Consider the following 22,517-nt stretch of genomic DNA (forward strand, 5'->3'; position numbering starts at 1 on the left):
GAAAAATAATTGAATGTACTGAATATGCCATGTGTTTGTTTCTTCACTTGTTATTATTAGAATGTGTTAAATTTGTTGTAACTTCTGCTGCTCTCTTTGCCAGGTCTCTCTTTAAAAAGAGATGCACTAAGGTCAGGTTATCTTCTGTTTTAAGGTTGTTGGTTTTTTTGCACATTTCAAATTATAAACAAGTACAAGAAAGAAAATATTTAGAGCCGCTTCAAGGTTCCCTGGATGTGAAAGCGATTATTTAAAATACTGTAACGCATTCGGCTCCAGTTTCCATCATTCCCCGCTTTGCACCCCTGTAATTAGGTGAACCAGGTGCGCTCAGCCAATCAGGTGTAGACAGAGCATTGCCCCAGGGGAAGTTAAATCATACAGTTCTTCTGGAGAGGTGTCCGTCACACCTTGCAGTGTTTTTCTTTAATAAGCCACAGCTTGCAGCTCGGAAAAGTGGAAATATCAACCACATGTCATCTGCTCGACATCGGCTGCGTTTGTCGTCGCCTGGTGGCCGCACGGGGGAAGCCCACAGCGTGAGCAGACAGGCAGAGTGAAGGCACACAGGGCTCAGAGCATGTCGCCTCCTGTTGCTGCAGCTCACTGTAGGATCTGCTGTCGACCTTTCACACTGTACACATGAAGGCGGAAAGCTTTTTTGCGCCTCTCCTCACTATGTGCGACCTTTGGATGAGTTTACCAGCAAAACGTCTCCTCTGAGCCTGGAGGGGGGAAAATAAAAAAAAACGGGTTTGTCGTTTGCGGGGATTTTCTTTTTTTGACACAACTTGTCAGAGAAGTCGTTTTCTGCTCCTGCTACTGCTGGCGGTTTGTTCGGAGCTTCTTGCGGTGTAAAAGTGTGAAACAAGTAAAAGAGAGCAACAGATGTTTCTGGTGGATATGCGGCCGGCTGAGGAATGAAAGCAGCAGCGAGGCACCGGCGGCCCTTCCAGCGGTTCTGCTGCTGTGGAGTCGGGCTGGTCGCCGTCATTTGGCTCGCGCAGGTCATCCAGGCACCAGGTGAGACCTTAATATAGACACAGAGGCTGAGCGCGCCTGCGTGCGTCTACTCTATAAATCCGTACAAATATCAGCTGTAGGATTTCTCGTAAGATTGAAATAAAATGTAAAACACATTCTTTCTCTTCACATTCGCAGTATAATGAATCTGACTTTCCACGCATGTGTGTTTGCTCTCAAGAATGAGAAATGCCGCTGCTGTGCCCACTTAGATGCTAAATTATTATTATCTCGTTCTTATATAAAGATTTATGATGATTAATTCTCTGCATCCTGGCAGTGAGGAGGAGAAACCAGAAGGAAATTGTTTAAAAACGCGCACACACGCACTTAGATGTGTATTAAGGTAGTGCTTCTCTCAACTAAAGCCACATGAAACTAGTAGAAACGCTGCATAATTCATGTGTTTGTCTTCGAGAAAAAATAAAGATGTATGTATTACATATGTATACCTGTGGTACAGCTGCAGATGCACGTGTGTAGAAATACATGTACATTATTCCAACACTTAACGGTGATGAATAAGTAGGAGAGCAGGCAGGTGCGCACTGGATTGATTGTCAAGTCACCCTGAGGGAAGGTGACAGTTTGATGATTACATAAAGCAGTGACAAACTGTGGCATGTTTAAATCCAATCACTGCGGATAAGGTCACTTATGGGTTGGGCGTTCAATTTATATTACATCTTCATCTCTGAAGAATTACTGTATACAACAGGGCATGTTTAATTTTTTGGGGCATATTTGCCTTATCCCCAAATAGACCGCCTGCCCTGTTAGTGTCCTCCTGTTCCCGAAAGCGGCGAACATGGTTTTCAGTGGAGTGTTGTTAATTAATAGTTAAATTAATCAAATTTGTCTCGGTTCGTTTCTTTTGGCAACATGTGACATAACTCATATCCCCTAGGACTGATGCCTGCAGCCTCCAGGGTAAAATAAACTTACATCTATAAAAGGACATGTAGTGAAGGAAATGTCACATAAGTAACCGGCTTTATAATTTGTGTATACACACACACACACACACACACACACACACACACACACACACACACACACACACCTCCATCTTTATGTGCTTCCGTCTCCTTAAAACACAACCCCTCTAAGATTATGCGACACTTCCAGTTGTATCAGTAGCCGCTAAGTTAGATGCGTTATTCTCATCTAACAGCATTGCACCTAAAGGCATCACCCCACCCCCTCACCCTTGTCCTCCTCCAGCTCATCATCATCCCCTCATCGCCTTTGCTGATGTGATCCCTCGCTGTCACGCACACTCATCAGCACCAGCATCACCAACTGCGTTGCACCCCTCTGCCACCCTTTGTTCAGATAAATATTTGAATAGGTGAACTTTTTGTTCCATCACTAGTGTTTTGTTTTTTTTTACCTTTGGGCTTCATCCCAGTAGCACAGGACATCCTTGGTGGAAGAGTGTCCTTCTGAATGAGCCGTGTCATTAATATTTATACTTCACCTTTAAATTATGAGTGTGCCCATCAGCTCTGAAGAGGGTTTCCGAACTGAGACCAAGGCTGCTCAACTTAAAACCATATAAAAGCACAAAGCGCTGGGCAAAGCATGTGTCCTGCTGTTTGTAATGATGACAGGCAGGTTACTCTCACAATAGTTGGAAAATATTACACATACTGTAGCATCCTGAATACCACTGCTCCGTTAACCATTTATGGATGTGTAGCTCTGTTACTATCAGTCTGATACTGGGGTGGGGAAAAGAGAAGCTTTACATTAAGGATTGGGAGAATGCATTACAATCCAAAGCAAACTGTTGTCAAGTATTTCTGTGCAAAATCATGTTTACTGTGATTTTTGCCAAAGAAAAAGATTAATGGTAAAATATTCATTGTTTTTAAGCAATGCAAAACACAAGAAACACCCTTCGGACACCAATATTACCACATGAGCAAGACACTTCCAACATGGGAGCTCATCTCAGTTTCTGGGAAGATGTAAAAAAGCTTAGCAGGTTTAGTGAACGTTAATCTTTTTCACATTTTTCTGTCAACTTTGCAGAAGTAAACATAATATGAAAGCAAAGTACACACATGGCTGTACCAATACTGCAAATTTATATAACCAGCAGATATGAGGCAACTTTGGGATCATTTGGAGCTGTGTTTGCGTCTACCTGATAAAATTCAGCGTATATGTGAACTTTTAATAGTACCAAGTTTCTGTAAAGTGAAACACACATTTTGCCCATGTTGCTGGGCATCTACCGCACGTTCGCAGATGAACCCACGGCTGATAAGAGCACTGAGAATCAACCAATCAATTTTTTTAAAGCTGCATAAACCTGACAAAATGCTCCCGAGTCCCTCCACATGAAATCTTCATGCTTTTCCTTAAACATCTGCATGAAGATTACAGTGACACATCCACGTATGTAGATCTCGAAAGATTGAACAGCTCAAGTATTTGGATCTTTTACGTAAGTAAAGGTAGCAGTACTACAGTGTAAACACAGATAGTAATGTTGCTGCTCACACAAAATAACGGTGACATTTTAGGATAGGAACATTGTGCACACGTCCAGATGCCTGTCGTTGAGGTACGTAGAAAGGTTTGGCACGTGTTCTTCTGTTATAAAAAATACTCATCATCCATGATTTGTTCCTAACTGTCCGACTCTAAAATGTCTCCACACTTGTTTTAAATGTTTGATTTGGTATTGTCTGCACTCAGATGTTAATCAAAATGTGGCTGAGGTATAATTCAGGTCAAATTTAATGTTTATCAGCTCTTTGTTTAGCGACACAGGACACTTACTAAATGTGCAGTGTGAATGTCAAAGAGACCCAGAGGACCACAGCGTTATCTATGTGGAAACATGGCAGTGTTTCTGTGTAGATAACAGTGTTTCCATGAGAAGATTGGACTGCAGATTCCCCCCCCCCCCCACACACACACACACACACAGACGTTTTACCTGTATTGCTACCTTTTGAGGATTTCACTGTCAGGCACATTTAATACTGCAGACTGCTGTCTGTCTGGCCTTGTGGAGGCAGTGAAGGTGTTTGGGATTCGATCTCAAGAAGCCAGCCTGTCAGTCATTGTGTGATTGATGGCATCAAATGTCTTGTTTCCGCCAAAGATGGCGATACTACTAGGTTTTCAGAGAGGAAAAGAAGATGGCGTAGGGCCTTGTTCATCTGTATCTTAAATAACACATTGTTGTTTCAAGTCAGACAAAGGGAGGAAAAAAGAAGCTTTAAAGGTTTGTATGGTAGTTAGACCATTAATCCCAGTTTAGCACAAGTTACAAAAAGATTCCGAATATTTGATTTCTTCATCACATTAAGACTAAAAACAAAAGTAAACAAAAGAAATCATAAATTATGCGGACATAACTTGCTTGGACCTTCCCACAGTCTGCACTGCCATACAGTGAGTTATGACCAAAATTATGTATTTAAAGGTTATGTGTTTATACTGGGCCATTTCTCAGCAGGATTAAGGTATTTCCATTCAAACACCTCATTTCTTGTTCCATCAGCTTTCATCACTGATCAGTCTGGTTCCTTATTCCTTTGTTTACATGTAAATGTTACTAACAACTTTACTGTTACAGTAGATAATACTGTAACAGTAAAGTTGTCCAAATTTGACACCATTGATCATTAAGGTAAAAAGCACCTTCACACTGCGTTCTTAATGCGTGGAAAGTGTGTGCATGTGTAATTTCTGTTACAAAACTTGTAACTTCAAGGATGTCTTTAAAAAAACGTTTAAAAAAAATGAAACACTGGAATATTGAGGTTTAGCACCTTAGAAAACTTTACAATATAGTGCATTGAAAACTCTGTCCATGTAGTTGGAATGTGAAAATCTAAAGTGATAAATTCAGAGGCTAAATCATTTTTTAATCAGTGTTTGTTTGATTTAATTAAAGTTAGAAAAAAAATTGGTTTTAGTTATATGAATGCTTATATTTAAAGTTATATGCGCTCATTGGCTGCTTTGTTAGGTTCACCCATTCAACTGCTTGTCGGCCAATCACATGACACCAACTCAGTGTACTTAGAATGCTTTGAAAAAGAGAAAGTATCCAGCGAGCTGCAGGTCTCTGGGCTAAAATACCCTGTTGATCTCAGAGGTCAGAGGAGAATGACCAGATTAACTCAAATAACTGCTTGTTACAACCAAGGTATGCAGAAGAGCATCTCTGAACACGCAACACATTAAACCTTGAAGCAGCTAGGCTACGGTAGAAGACCACAGCACATGCCACTCATGTCAGCTACAAACAAAAACACTAAGGCTACAGCTCACACACAGGCTCACCAGAATTGGACAGCAGAAGATTAGAAAAGTGTTGCATGGTCTGATGAGTCTCAATTTTCTGCTGCCACATTCAGATGGTAGGATAAACATGAAAACATGGATCTATCCTGCCTTGTATATCAACAGATCGTGCTGCTGGTTGTGGTGTAATGTAGTGGGGAATATTTTCCTATCACACTCTGGGCCCGCTTCTTATTGTTTAAACACCACAGAGTACTGTTGCTGCACACGTCCATCCCTTTATGACCACAGTGTACCCTCCTGTGTACCATCACGTACAGTGTATATAAGATTTCTGTAGTTACTGGACATTACACCAGCCTAATAAAAGGTCTATTTTTAGTTCATTTGTTTGCATTTGGTACCTCAGCACTCCTACACTCCATAACTCGTGACACTTTTGTTAGACCTGATTGTTTTATGATGTGCGTTTGATTTGATGCCCTAGTAAACTACTTAGCAGGGTAGATTTTGAAGCTTGCTTAATTATTATTGATTTGATGATTTTAAAAGCATACTTTTATAAAGAATTATTGACCATGTACATCTTTTTTCCTATAATATAAACCTATGTAAAATTCATAGGTTTTTCTTCAAGGTTTATCTAACCTGGCTAATCAACCTTGTGTATCATCCTGTATTCTTCCAGCAAAATAATGCGCTGTGTCACTAAGCTCAGATAATCTCAAAGTGGTTTCCTGAACATGACAATGAGTTCAGTGTACTCAAATGGCCTCCACAGTCACCAGATATTAATCCAATATAGCACCTTTGGGATGTGGAGGAGCAAGCAATGAATAAGCAGCTGTGTGGCTAAAATCTCAGAGGAATGTTTCCAACACCTTGTTGAATCTATTTATGAAGACAAAAGGGAATCCAACCCAATACCAGCGAGGTGTTTCTAATAAAGTGGCGAGTGAGTGTATTTTTCCCCACACTGGAAGCTATTGCTTATTCAGTGTTAAAGATAAAACTGATATTTGCTTTCTGGTAAGGAGGTGTGACAGTGTTTCGATTAATCAACAGACAAATTAATTAGTTCGGCTTTTAAAATATCTACTCTTCAAAACCCAGATATATGATACAGTTAGTCAAACAGCCATGATGTGTGCAGATCATAGCATGTTGAGATTACAGGAATAAACATCACGTATTTATGTCTCCTTTTTTTAATGAGCTAAAATGTTGGTTTAGGCATTTATAGATGTGTCCCAGTGAGACATGTGAAACGCGGTACAGAGCCATCTGTGGCAGAAACCTATTTGAATTTCACACGAGGCGAGCTCCTCTTGATACCTCAACATGAAAGCCTTCACGTCTCTTCTCAGCCTCGACCGCTGCCCTCGTGAAATGGGCTCATTGAGCTGTAAGGTACAAAGGGACACGACAGCACCCGGCAATCACGAAATGCATCAGAGGCAGACGCCGAGAGGCCTCATAATAAAAGGACGGCGTGTAGTAGAGAGCGTAATAACTCCCTCGCTATCTTCTCAGCCTGTAGTGGAAAGCTCTCAGTGGGTGGTGGTGGAGAAGGAGATCTGTATATATATATATTTATATATATTTTTTTTTTCCATATATATAGATTGTAGAGGCAGATTTATCTGATGGGACTTATTCAGCTGTCGCTCTGCCAAAGCTATAAAAGGAAACCCACACATTTCAACTGTTGAGGAATAAAATACACAACAGAAATAGACACTGTAAAGATTTCAGCACTGATGGCTGAGAAATAGTGAACATGCTGTTATCTCCCACAGACAGAAACACAACGCTACAGTGTGATTATTTATTTATTTGTTTTTTGCTAGACCCCCCCAAAAAACCCTCACATTGGAAATTACAGTAAGATTGCTTGTCCAGCGTTCGAATTCGTCAATACAGAAAAAAAATGATGGTGTTGGTAAAAATGAACAGTTTTTAGGCAGCACACACACAGCTCTGAGAAATTGCGACAGGTATTTTAATTCAGCTAATTATTTTCGTTATGACCTCTGATTATTTAGTTTTAATTTTGGTTTTTAAAAATCCAGTAATTGTTACAGGTGAGAGATGTAAACCAGCAAGTGTTTGACATTTTTGCTTGAAAAGATCAATAAGCAGTTTGTCCTGTCGTCGGCTAATTAAAGAAACAATCCATCAACATGCAGTGCAAAACATTAGTGAGAATAGTTTTTGGTATTGACTCTAAATCAAAGCACCTTCTGAATCTGGAGTCCTGTGAGGCCTGTTCATTTGGCTGCTTTTGCACTAAAATGGCTCGTGTTGTTTTGCAACAGAGACAGAGTCTTTGGGGTTTCAGCCAGGCGTGAATGGTGAGACGCTACAATGGACACGAAGGTTAATGCAGGAGAACTCAGACAACCAGAGCCTGGATCTGGATCAGCCCCGAGCAGGTGAGTCACCATTCTTTTCCTAAATAGATGCCGCTTGTTTCTCCAGGACACACCAGCAAGCTCCACAACACTGTCTGTACTTCCTTCCACTTATTCCACGTAGATAATGCCTTAAAAAAAACCCTATATGCTCTGTAACAGTGAATTTTTACATTTTCTTAAAACTGAAATAAAACAGTTTTATACACTGAGGCAGTCATTAGTTAGGAATATAGAGAGCAAGCTATGCTGTCTGATTGTGTATGAGGGCGCCCGCCCCACCTGAACAGTGACCACCACCACCTCTGATTCTCCTGCTCCCTGGAATTCCCACTTTTCCACCTGCAGGTGCATATTTGTATTGGCAACTGGATCTCCTAAGATGAAGTAGCAGGGAGCCAAAACTTGTAGGAAGTACAGGTTGTTGGCATTTATTGTAATTTGTTCAAACAAAAACATGGCTTTTCAATGAGCTGTGTGCCAGCACATGATTCTACGCACCACAGTTCAAGTCATCTGAGACAAATGTTCTCCCAGACTTCTTGGGATGTTACAGTTGTGCTCTGTGTTGAAAGTGTGACCCCCTCTTTTGGTGTGGACACTCCCTGATCTTTCAGGTGCAAGTTTGAACCCTGTGTTGAAGTCACAGGAGGTCAGAAGAGGACTTCAAGGAAGCAACCCACAGTGGTGGCTGTGTGTTACTGCAAAAGCCAAATTTATTTGGGGTTACGGATTTTGTTTGGTTATTTACAGGCACAGTCTCTGATCTGATTTATAGTGTGGTTCAGCAGTTATTGCCTGATGGGAGTTCTTATGTATGTGTGTGTGTGTGTGTGTGTGTGTGTGTGTGTGTGTGTGTGTGTGTGTGTGTGTGTGTGTGTGTGTGTGTGTGTGTGTGTACGCAGGTAAAAAAAAAGAAGTCTACTAGAGATGTGCTTCTCCCCTGCAGGTGAACTGAAAGGTCACACAGAGTAGGCATTGTGTTTGCTGTCATGAGTGTGTAGTTTGCGTGTCAAGCTCGTGCACTGAAAAGAGGAGATGGATGAAGCCCATAAGAAGACCGGCAGAGTGAAGATCCGATTAGATTTTCTGAGGTAGTCTGTCTCTAACAAATGCCCAGTTACTTTCTTTGCTTCCTTAGCTTTGGTCGGCCCTGAACGCTTCGGATGGATTCTAACTGCCCTTCATGAAATTATTACTGAGACATGCAGCCGCTGAGCAGCCGTAATGGGACTTCTGCTTCTCTGGTTCTCAGGCTGATTAGCTGGCTGGCTGACATGAGCTGCATTCATCACAGCTGACACTTTTATTATTAAAAATTCAGATCGGAGAGGAAATCTCTTCATTGTTGTGCGGGGAGAATAGCACAGAGTAGATAAAATAACACGGCTGCTCAATGAAAAATCTGTTGCCCTTCTGATAGAATACAATTGAGTATCTCTGTATCATTTGCATTCCCTCTATGGCTGTTCTAATATTAGGCTGTCAGTCACAATTCTGTATTGTATGCAAACTGAACAGTTATTGTTGGAAGCTGAGGACAAAATTTCAAGCTTGGTCTTTGGGCAAGTTATGCTAATAATATTCCATGCAAATGGCCTGCCAAGACCACACTCCTCACTAAATGCCACCCAAAACCTGTTCTGCCTAATCTGGATGTGCAGCTTAAAAATACAGAAACACAGTACAGGGACATGAGTATTGGGCCACACCTCTTCATCTTTGAATTCAGGCGTCATTGCCACAGGTGTATAGGGTCAAGCACCTGGTCATGCAGTCTGCCTTCACAAACGTTTGCAGAAGAACGAGTTGTTGTTAAAGAGCTCACTGAATTTGAGCGTGTTGCTGTAATAGGATGCCACAGTTACAACAAGTGAGTTTGTGAAATTTCTTCTCTCCTTGCCCGAGGAGTTCAAGCGCTCCTCGGGTAATGACATCTGCACAAAACCTGTGCCGACCAGGGGCAAGACTGCTCCTCTGAAGCCATGTTGAAACACCTCTAAGCAGCAATTCGGGAAATTATTTTGAAGCAGTAATTTAAGATAAAAACAATATACCACCAATCATCATCTATTTATTTTAGAATGTCTCTGCAAATCCACAATAAGTGCAAAATCTCATCTTAAATAACCCGTCGGTATTTATAGCCTCCAGATTGATAGTTAACCATGCCTTCATCCCAGGCTGTCAGAATTAATCAACGCCGCCAGGAGACACGCACCCATCATTTTACATATAAGGAAAAAAATGATTTTAATTGATTTTTTTTTCTGTTGCGTGATGATGAAAACAGATATACAGGTGAGATACAGCTAGCTCACTGTCCCTCAGTCTGCCACACACCACAGCAGAGGTGCTCATACTTCGCACTCCTAAGATAAAATAATGAGATTCGTTGTATCTCCACCCCAGTGCTCCATTTGTAACCAGTTTTATGTTTTTTTTAATCTGATGACACATGACCTTTATTGAGTTCCTGGCTGCAAACAGATTTCCCTCATTATCTCTTACAAAGGCACAAGTGCACATGGGGAAGCTGTGCTAATAGACTGGAGACATGAAGATGTAAAAAGGCTGGACAGGTAGTATAAGGCACAGCAGTGAGCACGGCCCGAGCCTCAGGTTGCAGTCCTCCTTCTCAGCCGGCCGCTTGACAGCGATTGCATAATCTGGAGTGTGATTAAAAACCCTGCCCTGGACCTCGGGGGATATTATCTCGGGGATTGCACAGTAACGTTCAGCCCTCCGGCTCTCTTTTCATCCCTCTGCTTCTTAGCAAGATGGAGACGGTGTGATCCGGCTTCAGCTGACAAGCCTCGAGGAGACTGTGGTTGCTAGGCAACTGAATGCTAAATTTTGAAACCCAGACAATTCAGTCTTTCAAGCATTAAAAGTGCAAAGAGCTAAAAATAGACAGCTGGACTCGGGTGGGGGTTTAGGGTTCAAAGAATCCAAACGATGTAAATGAAGTAAATGGCTCAGGGTGCGTTGTTGTCGAGGTTTGTTATGTTTGTTTTGGCAAGCAACAGTCGGCTTAGAATAGTATTTTTCCACAGCCATTTTTGGAGAGTTTTTTTTTCAAGAGGGAGGAAGTGTTGAGAAAGAAAAACTGGCTGATAATCCAACTCAAATTGTCTTCGAATGGTCCTGGACTGTTATCAGGGCGCTTACATTATACAGTCGCTAATGAAACTGGAGAAGAAGCTTTGCAAAACAGCAGATATGGGTCCTTGTTCCAGTTCATATTCTGTCCATTAAATACTCAGCGTTTTAGGGCTGAAAGTATGTTTATCACATTCTCCTTTAAAAGGAGCTGTTTATGTTTCAAATCAAATTTGCATGTATCCCTTCAAGTCTGCAGAGCCATTTATCCATCTGGAGTGCTCTTGAAGTTGCTCAGTTTTGGAGATGTTGACTGCAAGAAAGTTGTCTCCTTACATTATTTGAAACTTGGTAGATACTTACAGGCATATTTACATTCTCACATGAATACTGTGTAAGTATATTCGATTGTACACCATAACTGCTTACTTATATACATGCTTAATTACTTACATACTTACTGGCATATATAATGGATTAATAGCTTACTTACATGCTTACTTACACAGATACATACATAGTTAGATGCCTACTTACATATATACATGGATGCTTGCATACTTGCTGAAATACATACTTAACCCTTTGAAGCCTGAAACACGAAATAATAATTCTAATTTTTTTTTATTCTAGTTTAAAAAATATATATGAATGAGTTTTCATTTGTAGTATATTTGCTACATCAAGCATTTTCTGACGCATTGTAAAACGTGCAGTGTACACGTACACTGCACGTTGTAGGAACAAGGAACAAGGAACCATGTCGGTTTTTGGGGGAGAAAAAAAATTACATTGATGATAGAAGTGTCATGAAGTCTCAGAAACAAAAACCCATGTATCAAATATGGTGTACTTGGCTTTAAAAGGGTTATTTTCGTACTTGAATATTACATATAGTGACATACTTACTTATTTGCTTGTTTACTTGCTTCATTAATGTCAAGAAAAGTTACCATATTTCCTTTCATAAAAGCAGTACCTACCTAGTACCTAAAAAAACAAACACTCAGTCCTTGTTAGCAGCTTTGTGTCTTTGTGCTGAGCTACAATCACCAACCATAGGAAGTGTGCAGTGAGCTAACAGTGCTGCTCAGCTCAGAGGAACTCACAGGGCTCTAGACTAACCTTCTGCCACAGTTGCATTGGTGCGCCCAACTTTATTAACTGCATTGCTTAACCCCACTGTTTTACATGTTCACTATTCGCTGTCCATACAGACAAGATTGATTTATAAATGATTAACTAACAATCTTGTCAACACAAAGTTCTTTATTTGGAGCACAGTTCTAAAAGAAAGATAAGTTACTCAAAAAGTGCTTGTGCTTAAAGTGTGTTGGCACTCTTTGGCAATATTGTAGACAATGTTAAACTCACATCGGCCTCCTCTGACGACCTCTTCTCACCAGCGCTGAAAGGCAGCGGGGAGAGGGGACTCTTGCATTTATCATGGCATTTAATGTGTTTTCTGGACACACTGTGCTTTTTCAGCGTTCAGAGGTTGATGGCTCCGTGTCAGAGCACTGGCTATGAATTTCAGACGGATCAGGGCTTAACTTAACGAAAAAGTCATCTTTTCTCATTACCCACAGCTACATCCACTTCTGTCGGGCCTAGGCTACATAAACACAAAACGAGGACCCAAGGCATCAGAAACTGTGAGTTCTCGGCCTTCAGCACCGATGGTGTGTCCGTGTACGTGCCGTTGGGTGAGAAAGCCGCCATCTCACTGATTCTGATGCGTCGGGTCCGCGCTTTGATTTTATGTCTTTGTGCAGAATCCGTTTACCCGCTCTCATTTGATGTTTTAGCTGTTTGGTGGTTGTTGAAATAGTTTTGTGAGCTTTAACCTGAGATTCTGGCGTTTCTGGCAAAATACATATATAATTAAAAGTGGATTCAGGATTTTATGATTCGATATCGCTTTATTCAAGCTACTCACCTCTCTCTATCCACCTGCACTTTCAAACGAACACTAATGTAGAACTACAGGAATATATTGACCGCGGCCAATCAGAGAGGTCCCACGCCTTTTATCTCTGATTTGTTTAGACCACGATATGGGTATAATGTGTGTTTGTTGTTGACCACACGGAGACTTTCCGAGTTGCGAAGACAAGGTGCAATCTAGGACTTTTTTAGTCGCATCATTGAGAAATTAGGTCGCATATGCAGCCAAAGAGGGCTCTAGAGTGCACTAGAGCCCTCTTTGCATCCTGTCACAAACACATGCCTCCCATAGATAGATGCTGAGTTCTTCACAGTGATGTGGTTGGCTGGTATAGTAGTGCGGAAAGAAAATGGCTCATATATGAAACTGCTCACGTAATGGTTTTACATTTTAGGTCTTCTTTCGAGTTTAGTAACTAGGTCATGATTTCTGGAAAGTCACTGCTGCAGTTTCTCAAACACTTTTTGATGGTTTGAGCACAACAATGTGAATACCATTTACTTTTACTGTAGAGAAGCAAAAGCCACCATCTCTATGCAATGGATAAAATGTACTAAGACCACATTTTACTGTGGGGGTTGACCGGTGTTCTTTTAAAATGACTGATTAATGAGTTTTGTGTTTCTCCTTTGAGTTTATTGTCTTGCTAATGATGCATCGTGTTGTAGTTTTATTGAGCGAACGTACACCCCACAGTTTTCTTTTGTTCTCTGTTATCAGAACAGCGTAAAATGATGTTCAGTGTTTATTGATGCGAAAGGTGGTTGTTGGAGCTTGAAGCCTGCTGCTGTTTCATCAGTTTTGCATTCAATCTGCCTCAAAGGAAAGGGAATCAAAGAACAAATGCATAATTGAATTTACACTACACACCTGGATAAAATATTTATTTTTCTGATTTCTCATGAAAAATGCAGCTGTTTTGCAGAGTTCTCTTTCTCGCGCTCTCTTTGTTTGTGTGTGTGTGTGTGTGAGAGAGAGAGAGAGAGAGAGTGAAAGAGAGGGCAAGAGACTATACGCCAGCGCCAGTCTGGTTGGTGCATGATATGACTTTACTCAATATGCTTGTCAATACCGTAGCTTGACTCCAGGACGCCCTGCAGACTTACAGATCGATAACATTATCCTATACCGCCCACTGTCCATCCATCGAATCTGCTGAAGCTCCATGGAGGTTTGATTTCTAAAACCTGCAGAATTTGCTCGGCACTGACCTTATGCTTCAAGATCTAATCTGCAGCATGGCCTGTTTTTGATCTGGAGCGAGATAAAATACACATTCAAGAAACAATCTGTCCTCTCACACTGCAGATTTAAAAATAGACTAAGGTTGTCATCTGATATCGTTATGCTGTAAAGTAGCAACTGGTTGATTCGTCCATTCAGTTTGAAATGGAAACATTATTTTATAATGGCTATAAGTCTTGTGGAGGACTCAACTAAAAGCTAATAAAGTTTTATGCTGTAGATTTTCAGTGCGTTGAGAATGGAAGCAGACACATTAGGGTCAACTTGCACTTGTTTCTTTACAAACATGCTAAACCATACCTCCTGGTTTTTATTGTGCTTTAGAGTTAATCTTTAAAATTTATGTGCTGACCTTTTTCTTTAGCGACTTATTTTCAGCTATAAATGATTGCGTTTTCCTTCTATGCCAGTCTCACACTGACAAACTTCAACAAAGCAAAAAATACAACAGCAACTGTTGCTTTAAGGTCAGCATAAATCTCACTGGATAGTCTAGAGCACACAAAGAGTGATGAGTAGATTCATGGCACACAATCAGAGCGTACACCTGTCAGCCACAAGATTAAAACCATCAGTTTTATAGTGTTCAGACAGATTGGCTACGGGAACCTCTGGGGGTGGGGTGGATGGTGGACCAGATCTACCAGTTCTTTTAGGTTCTGTGTTTTGTAGAGTGGCCGGCCATGTGTGGCCAGGAGGTTAGACACCCTAAAAAATGATCTGACTCTGCTGGTGCCGCCCTGCTCTGTCAGCAGTTTGTAGTGTGATAGGGTACATTGTCCTATGAGACAAGGCTGCTGCCATCAGGGAGCACAATTTGGGTGTTTTGGTTTTTAGTTAAACTAAGATCCAGATAAATGCCCAAACCCAAAGTCTGAAGTTGCTGCTCATATGTGGTGTATATAACAGGGGGAAAAATCCTTTGCAAAAAAAGGTTCCAGGTCTTGAATGACCAGCATATCATCAAGTTATTGTTAGTCAGCATACATAGCTCATCTAAATCCTCAGTTGTGTTTTTTTGTTTGTTAATGTGAACAATTTATGTATTTGTATTTATACTGAAATTTGAATTGTCCACCCATAGCATATCATTTGCATTTGTGCATCTGAAAGTAGAGAAATGTTTTGTTGATATGAGCAGTTTCTAATTTGCACATAATCTAAATGATACTCGTCATCTGATATTTCCAATTGGCACAGATCTTGAAACACGTTTGGTGATTAAACATATTTTTGTCATTAAATTGTATCCAGTACAACATATATTTATTATTTCTATAATGTATTGGCCCCTGTTAATATTTTGGAATGATTTGTTTCTCTGATGCGTTGTCCTTTGGACTAGAGGAGAAAGAATGTCCAAAATACACATGTAATTTTTTTAGTTTACAATTTATCACTTGGATTTTATAGAAATAGATGCATACTCAAGGAGATACCTCACTTTATTGAAACATCCTTAATCAAACAGTCATTTATTAATGTTAGTAATATGGTAATGACTTTTTTCCGGTAAAAATTTATATATTTGTTTACTTCAGAAACATCTTGGTGTAGCACAAATAGTAAGGAAACTTGTTGCAGGGTTATTTCTTTGTTGTAGCAATGCTCCTTGGCAATAAATATTATACCATTGGAACACCTGTTCATTTTCCTTTAAATTGAGCCCCTTTTAGAAAAAGAAAAATGCGTTTAAGGGTTGAGCAGCAGGGTTGAGCAGCAGAGTTGAGCGTGAGGGTTACGCCCATTAAAAACTTGGCAAATCTTCTCTGTCAATGCCAAACTGCTTATTCTGATATTGACTCTTAATTGGTGTCATGTTTATTGAAGAATCTTCACCAGCTTGAAGTTCCCCTGTGGCACGGGCCCTTTTTAAAAACAGTCAGACATGATATGCTTGGAGTAGACACCAACTAACCACAGGGTCCATGCTCACAGGTGCTGACAATCAGCCTTGATTGGAGCCTGATTGTCAGCACCTGTGGTACCAGAAGCTCAAAAGAAGTGTCAATAGCAGAATAAGCTGAAGATTTGGGTTTTTTTATGGGCAAAACCCACATGCTCAACTCTGCTGCTTAACCCACAAATGTGGCTCTGTTTAACAGGAAATAAACTTCCCAACCGTAAAAGATTTATTACCAAGATGCATTTTTACAACAAAGAAATAATCAGCCAAACACAAATCTCCTTACTTTTTACACTATGTTTATGTACCAGACTTTACAGTTTCATTCATGTTTGTCTTCTGAAAGGTTTAGCTAAAAGAGTTTGTCTATATATCAGTCAGTTTGATTTATAGAGCAATTTTATCCCTAAAGACATGGCTATTGACAGCATTTTCAGGTTTAACTTATTTACGGTGTTTAATAAACCCTTTGAATCTAATATGCCAACAAAATGTAACAAACTACCAACCCACTACATTTCTGTTTAGCAAAAAGGAATAAGTTAATTTTATACCCTACTTAGCTGTAAAGTATTACAAAAGCTGTTTGGTTGTGCTAGTTCAGGCTGTGAAGAAGTCCTTCCTGTCAGCAGTACAATGCATACTCGTGTTTCTGACAGTCTGTCACTTTACCAGCAACCATACAGCGAACTGAACAGATCTGAAGAGAGTCTGTTCTTTAGCAGTGCTGCTTGTGGAGGAGTGCAACAAAGATAAGTGAGCTGCTGTGAACACTGTGACCGACAGAACTGGATCAGAGGTGAATGAGCTGTGGGAGCTTCTTGTGATGCTGGCAATAAAAAACACTGAGCCCAGAGAAATGATATATAGACTATATATATTCTCAGAGTAACCGCACACCAGCACTGCTGTCCACATGTTCCCGAGTGATTAGTAAACTTGTGACTTTACTGCTCTGACGGCGCAGCTGGCTCAAATCCCCTGATTGGGAAAGTTGCAGATGTGCGATCATCTTCGACCCTCTGGTGTTTCCGTTTGTGGCCTTGCACTGTGAGACCACAGCGTAAGACTCTTGGCAAAAGCACATTCAGCAACCTTGAGGAAGCCAGTAGACTGTTTGTGTCTCTTTGTATCTGTGTGCCGTGCCCCCTCCTCCCCCCGCTCTCTCAGACCTCTCCTGAGGGTTTGTTAGGAAAAATAAATATTTTTAGACATTACAGTCCAGAGCTGCTGTCACTTTTTTTTCTTTCCTTTTTTCATAAACCCTAACCATGGGAAACACATATTCACCTCCCCTTTTCTCACTGCTCTCTCAGTTGCCTTGCCTATGGCTTCCTACTGCCACCCATCAGAAAAAAGCTGCCCCCGGGGAGCAGGTCGCCATAGTAACTACCTTCACCAGAGCAACCCCTCAAAGGGTCCATCTGAGCTACATGTTGAAGCCCCTTCGTTTCCATCCTAATCTGAGAGTTTGTGTGTTAGCACACATGTCCGACAGCTGACAGGCCGCTTGAGAAGGTGCATGAGGAACTGCTTCAAATCCAGCCTCTTTCATTCGTCAGATTGGGTGACAGAAAGTTTACGTGCTAAACCTTGACAGTTTATTGGACGAGCTGTGCCCCGCAGTAACAGCTGGACCACAAAGGAGCTTTTTTACCTCAGCCCGTCCACAAACTCATCTCGCCTCTTAAAAACCATGCACAAGAAGCAGTTCGTGGCACAACAGCAAAAATGCGGAAACGTCACTGCACAAACATTTATCTTTTCAAACTGAACAAATTTCTGTCCCCTTCTTCGGGACCATATGGCCTCCTCCTCCTCTCGATCTCTGCCGCCGCAGAGTCAAAGATCAAATCTCATATCCCTGATCACAGGGGACCCTCTTTTAATCCATGCAATCTGTTGTTCGGTTTCCATGCAGCCGAGGTGCAGCGTGTATCGTGGCGGCTACGCTGTGCTTATTGTGTGCTTGTCGACCCGCTGTTGTCTCACAGAGCAGAAGGGCTATTAATAGCTTCATGCTCCCCAGTAGTTTACATTCATCCAGCTCGGCTCAGAGTTGTAAATTGGAGCTGTACCACACACTCAAGGCTTTCTTTCGCAGTGTCGAGGGAACAGAGGGGAGCTAAGCTGTCATTAACAGTTCTTTTTTTCCCCTTTTTTTTTCTTTAAACTCAAGGGAGGACAGGAAGCAGCTGCCAGTTTCACTTCCACCTCACTTCCTGTCTCATTTGTCACTGCAAAACGAACACTGGGTCTCTGTGATGCTGCAGTTTGTAGCTTGTCTGTCAGAGATCTTACCTGAAATTGGTGATGATGATGATAAAATTATATATTCATTTAAAACGTGTTTACAAATGATGATTAATAAAAATAGTCTTCTGGGTTTTTTTCTTTCTGTTTTTTGTTTTGTTTGCAGGTTTCAGTTTTTAGTTGGCATTTATTTAATAAAACGTGTGTACCTTGCAGCCATCCATGAGTTTCCAGAGGACATCTTCACCAAGGAGCAGAGGAAGAATGGGGCCGTGTGTCTCCATGCACTCTGTGTGAGTATTTCTTGCAATGTTGCCTCAAATCTGCACATTTTCCTCTCCATTTATAACCCTGAGTCATGATGCTGACACTTGACATCAATACAGAATAAACGCACACAACAGGACGACATATATAGCTGGTTTATGTTATGTAAAGGCAAAGTGTGTATGGGTCCCTCTCTTCCAGGCCATCTACATGTTCTACGCTCTGGCAATTGTCTGTGATGACTACTTTGTTCCTTCCCTGGAGAAAATATCTGAGGTGAGGAAAACCAGCCCCAGCTGGCCTTCAGATATAAATTTATTGTTTTAAAATATTATTATCGGACTATTCAAACTGTTTTTTAATTTAATTTTCCAGAACCTTCAGCTCAGTGAAGATGTAGCCGGGGCCACATTTATGGCTGCTGGAAGCTCAGCTCCAGAGCTTTTCACCTCTCTCATTGGTTAGTAACCCAGCTAGTCTTAACCAAGTAGCAGCTCTTTCCATTCAGAGAGAGCATGACAACATTTGTTTTCACTGCTTGTCATCAGATTAAATGAGAAAAAGTGATGTTTGTCAGCAGACCATGCCAAAACCTGGTGAAGTGGAGCATGGGTAAAGAATGGCTTAACTTTCAAAATAAAGCAAAGCTTTTGGGAGAGGATTGGCTCTCTTCAATGCTCTTGTTGTTTCAAAGGTCCTGATCTAAGTAGGTACCGGACATATCCAGGAGATGTCAGCAGAGTCCAGTTTAAAGCAACACAAAGATTTTTCTTAGTAGTTCATATTTTAGCTTGTGGATTCTCATCTGGGGTTTACAAGGATAAACAGCCCCTAAAAACACGGAATGACAGACAGATTTTATCTGACGTCAGACAAATCCTCTGCACTTTTTCAGGTGTCTTCATCACTAAAGGTGACGTTGGCGTCGGCACAATCGTGGGCTCAGCTGTCTTCAACATCCTGGTCATAATTGGTTTGAGTGGAATCTTTGCAGGCCAGGTAGATTAAACTTGTGACTCTTACTCACATCTTACAGCCAGATGTTTGTCACATGTGGTGTAACTTTTCTTTTTCAATGCTTGTTTAAAAGGAAACTGTTGTGCTTTTAGATATTGCTACAGTGGTGATGTGTTTGTTAAACATTATTAAAGTTTCAAATGAGCTCAGACTGCTTTAAAGGCTCAGTCTTCCACAGTTTTTTCCACTCCACTGCCAAACAGAGGGGTTTAGTCTGAGCGCGGTCATCTCAGGACAAAGCAACTTATCAAACTGGTGTAAAGAACCTTCATTTAATCTGGCTTTGAAATTAATAAAATGTAATAGAAGACATTGCAATAGAAGAAACCTGTTCATGCGCAGCTCTGAATAATGAATAATAAAATATTGTAACACGAGTATCTGTTCTCCACAGACAGTGGTTCTGACATGGTGGTCTCTCTTTAGAGATTCCTCCTACTACATCCTGTCAGTACTGACTCTCATCATGGTGAGATACACATTTAAACAATAAAGAGTAGTTCCTCTGAGCTCCGTGTCATCCTTTTTGCTTTTAAACTGTCTTTTCTTTCTCCTTAGGTCATCTATGATGCCACAGTTGTCTGGTGAGTCCACACAGCTTTTTCATTTTTAAAGGTTGTTTTAAGAAATTTTTAACTCCCTGTTTTTTTTGTGTGAGCCAGTACTTTACACTGTTTTCACTGCTTGTATAAATGAGCTCAGTTTGAGACTCGGCGTGTTTAAAAAGTCTGTCAGGAATCGGATTAAATGGGTTGGATTGCAACAGGAGCTGACGTTCCTGTTGACATGATTTTATTCCTCGTTTGCGGTTTACTGATGACGAGAATTGTAAATGTCACAAAAAATGAATTTAAAGCGCATTCTTTCATGCTCTAAATGATGTCACAACCTCATTCCTCAAGTGATTTGTATTACTTTTTATTATTAGTAATGGCAGCGTTATAGCTGTGATAACGGACTGTGGTAAATCAATATGTTTCTGATTTATTCTTGAAAAATAGTAACATCTGAACAAATATTTCTAATCAGAGGCAGGAAAGGAAAATGTTAGTAAATTAATTTTGATTGATTTCCTTTGGAGGTTTATGCCATCAGTGGCACTCATTTCAGTCATTTGCAGCTTATTTGTAAGATTGATTTGATACTGGTTGTTAGATTGATTTCTTTTGTGTAACTCTTCCTTTACAGCTGGTTTTTTTCCCGCTCTGGATGCCTACTTCTCTTCCCGAGACCTTTAGAGTAAAAGAGCTTTCCATTGTTCACCGTGTTGGGATTTTATTGAAAGGGTAGATTTATTCAAGGATCTAATGTCCACTGTGGTGCTGAATTCCTTCGTGATATATAGCAGGCTGTTTATTGAGTCCCAAACCGAGGCCATCTTGGTGTATTTCACCTCACCGCTGTTTGCAGCTGCGTCTTTTACTGTCAGTCCTGTTTGTTGGTACGGATTGTATTTGAACTTGTTCACTGGCATCCTAGTGCTCAAAGTAGTTCAGAAAGGACAGAGCAGACTGCAGCACACTGAACTTATTGTGCTTTCTGTGTCCATTTCACTGTTGTCAGTCATAGCTTTATTTATTCACAAATCAGGGAAAGTAGAAGTAACTTTATCCAATATAAAATAATTTACTGTTATCCTTCTCAATTAAACAAAATGGGTTTAATTAAGGATGCTATATGCTGGGAATGTAAGACAAAAAGAGGCACTTATGTGCATGCACGCGAGTGTGCAAAGGTTTTTCTGTTTTGAAGACATCTTTACGATTGTTGAAGTGTGATTTGCCTAGATCACCAACACTGTGTCTCCTTGGAGACAGTGGTGTCATGCCACAGCTGAATAAGTATGCAGCGGGCCTATTGAGGGTCGGGTTAGGGATTCGTGCCTGACTAATTCTCAGGTTTTGGAAAGAATCTCAAACTGTGACAGTGAAAATGTGGCAGCGATGTGGAGAAGTTATGTTGTGAAGGCTTAGCTGTAAAAAATAGAGATGGCCAAGGAGCAATGGGACAGTTTCAGTCAATTCATATTCAAAGACAAAGAGAAAACATGCATAACCTGAAGTGAACTGGACAGTGTGTACTAGACGTTTAGATGCTTATTTTAAAAATTGCTTTGTATGACTCAATCTGTGACAGTGTTTCTGAACTGCCTTGTTTTGTGTTGATGTTTTTATATATATTTCAACTACATTTATATCCCTATATAAGAAAATCATTCACAAAACACTTCACTTCTCTTTGACCTTTATGGGAAAAGCCATGAGGTCAAGGAAAGATATGAAGGGGAATTCATAAGGACTTAGCAAAAGAGAAATGCAGTGTTAGGATGACTAATTGAGATTAGTTGCTGGTCTTCTCTACTCATATGTTCTTGTACTTTATTTTGTATGCATTTTTTTTTTATCCAAGTTACGATCTTCTCCACCTTCATGTTGTAATGTTCATAGCTCATGTGTGGGTTTAAGAACCTGTTGAAGGTTCAGATTGAAAACATTTTTATTAGTTTCGAGAAAGTTGATTCACTTTATCCAGATTTAATGTTTTCAGTGGGAGAAACTTTTCATCGCTCAACGAAGAAGCAGAAGCTGCAGTCAGGTGAACAGAATTAACTTTATCAGGGTATCTTTCCCTGGATGAGTGAGCATGCTTGAGACATATCAGCAGAGTATGGCAATGGAAATGGAAAATAGGTTGGATGTTTGTTTGCACACTCCATCACTTTGGATTGCAATTTAATAAATGATGCCCAAGTGTCTCCTCTGCTAAAGGAGGCATTACAGGAAGCACTGAAGTACCCCTTCTTAGTATTTAGAAGATCTGCTACTGTCATGGCCACTGTCCAGATGCTTCTGGGATACCTCACTGAGTTTGGAATCTCTCTGAGCAAAACTGACTACTCAACTACAAACTATAAGAGACTATAAGAAGTTGGTTTAGGGCGCTCCTATGTTACTGAGTTCAAATGACAGTCTGTAGGTAAAATCTGGATGATAATGGACTTTTAAAGCCATGTTTTTGGTGGTTTCTGGTAATTCAGAGGTTCAGAATACAAAGGTGACTTTCATTATGG

The 22,517-nt window shown here is 40.6% G+C and overlaps 1 protein-coding gene across 1 annotated transcript in view; it reads left to right on the top strand.

The window, feature by feature from the left end:
- Positions 1 to 580: 580 nt before the first annotated feature.
- LOC308387635 (sodium/potassium/calcium exchanger 3) overlaps positions 581 to 22,517 on the top strand; it is a 28,509-nt gene continuing 6,572 nt past the window's right edge. The window contains exons 1-8 of the mRNA XM_080867808.1: positions 581 to 1,023; positions 7,614 to 7,730; positions 18,380 to 18,456; positions 18,632 to 18,706; positions 18,806 to 18,890; positions 19,326 to 19,429; positions 19,842 to 19,916; positions 20,006 to 20,031. Coding sequence (XP_080723934.1) covers positions 921 to 1,023; positions 7,614 to 7,730; positions 18,380 to 18,456; positions 18,632 to 18,706; positions 18,806 to 18,890; positions 19,326 to 19,429; positions 19,842 to 19,916; positions 20,006 to 20,031 — 662 coding nt within the window. The 5' untranslated portion in view covers positions 581 to 920. The remainder of the gene's footprint in view (positions 1,024 to 7,613; positions 7,731 to 18,379; positions 18,457 to 18,631; positions 18,707 to 18,805; positions 18,891 to 19,325; positions 19,430 to 19,841; positions 19,917 to 20,005; positions 20,032 to 22,517) is intronic.

This window comes from Rhamphochromis sp. 'chilingali', assembly GCF_963969265.1.
Source record: "Rhamphochromis sp. 'chilingali' genome assembly, chromosome: 19".
NCBI lineage: Eukaryota > Metazoa > Chordata > Actinopteri > Cichliformes > Cichlidae > Rhamphochromis > Rhamphochromis sp. 'chilingali'.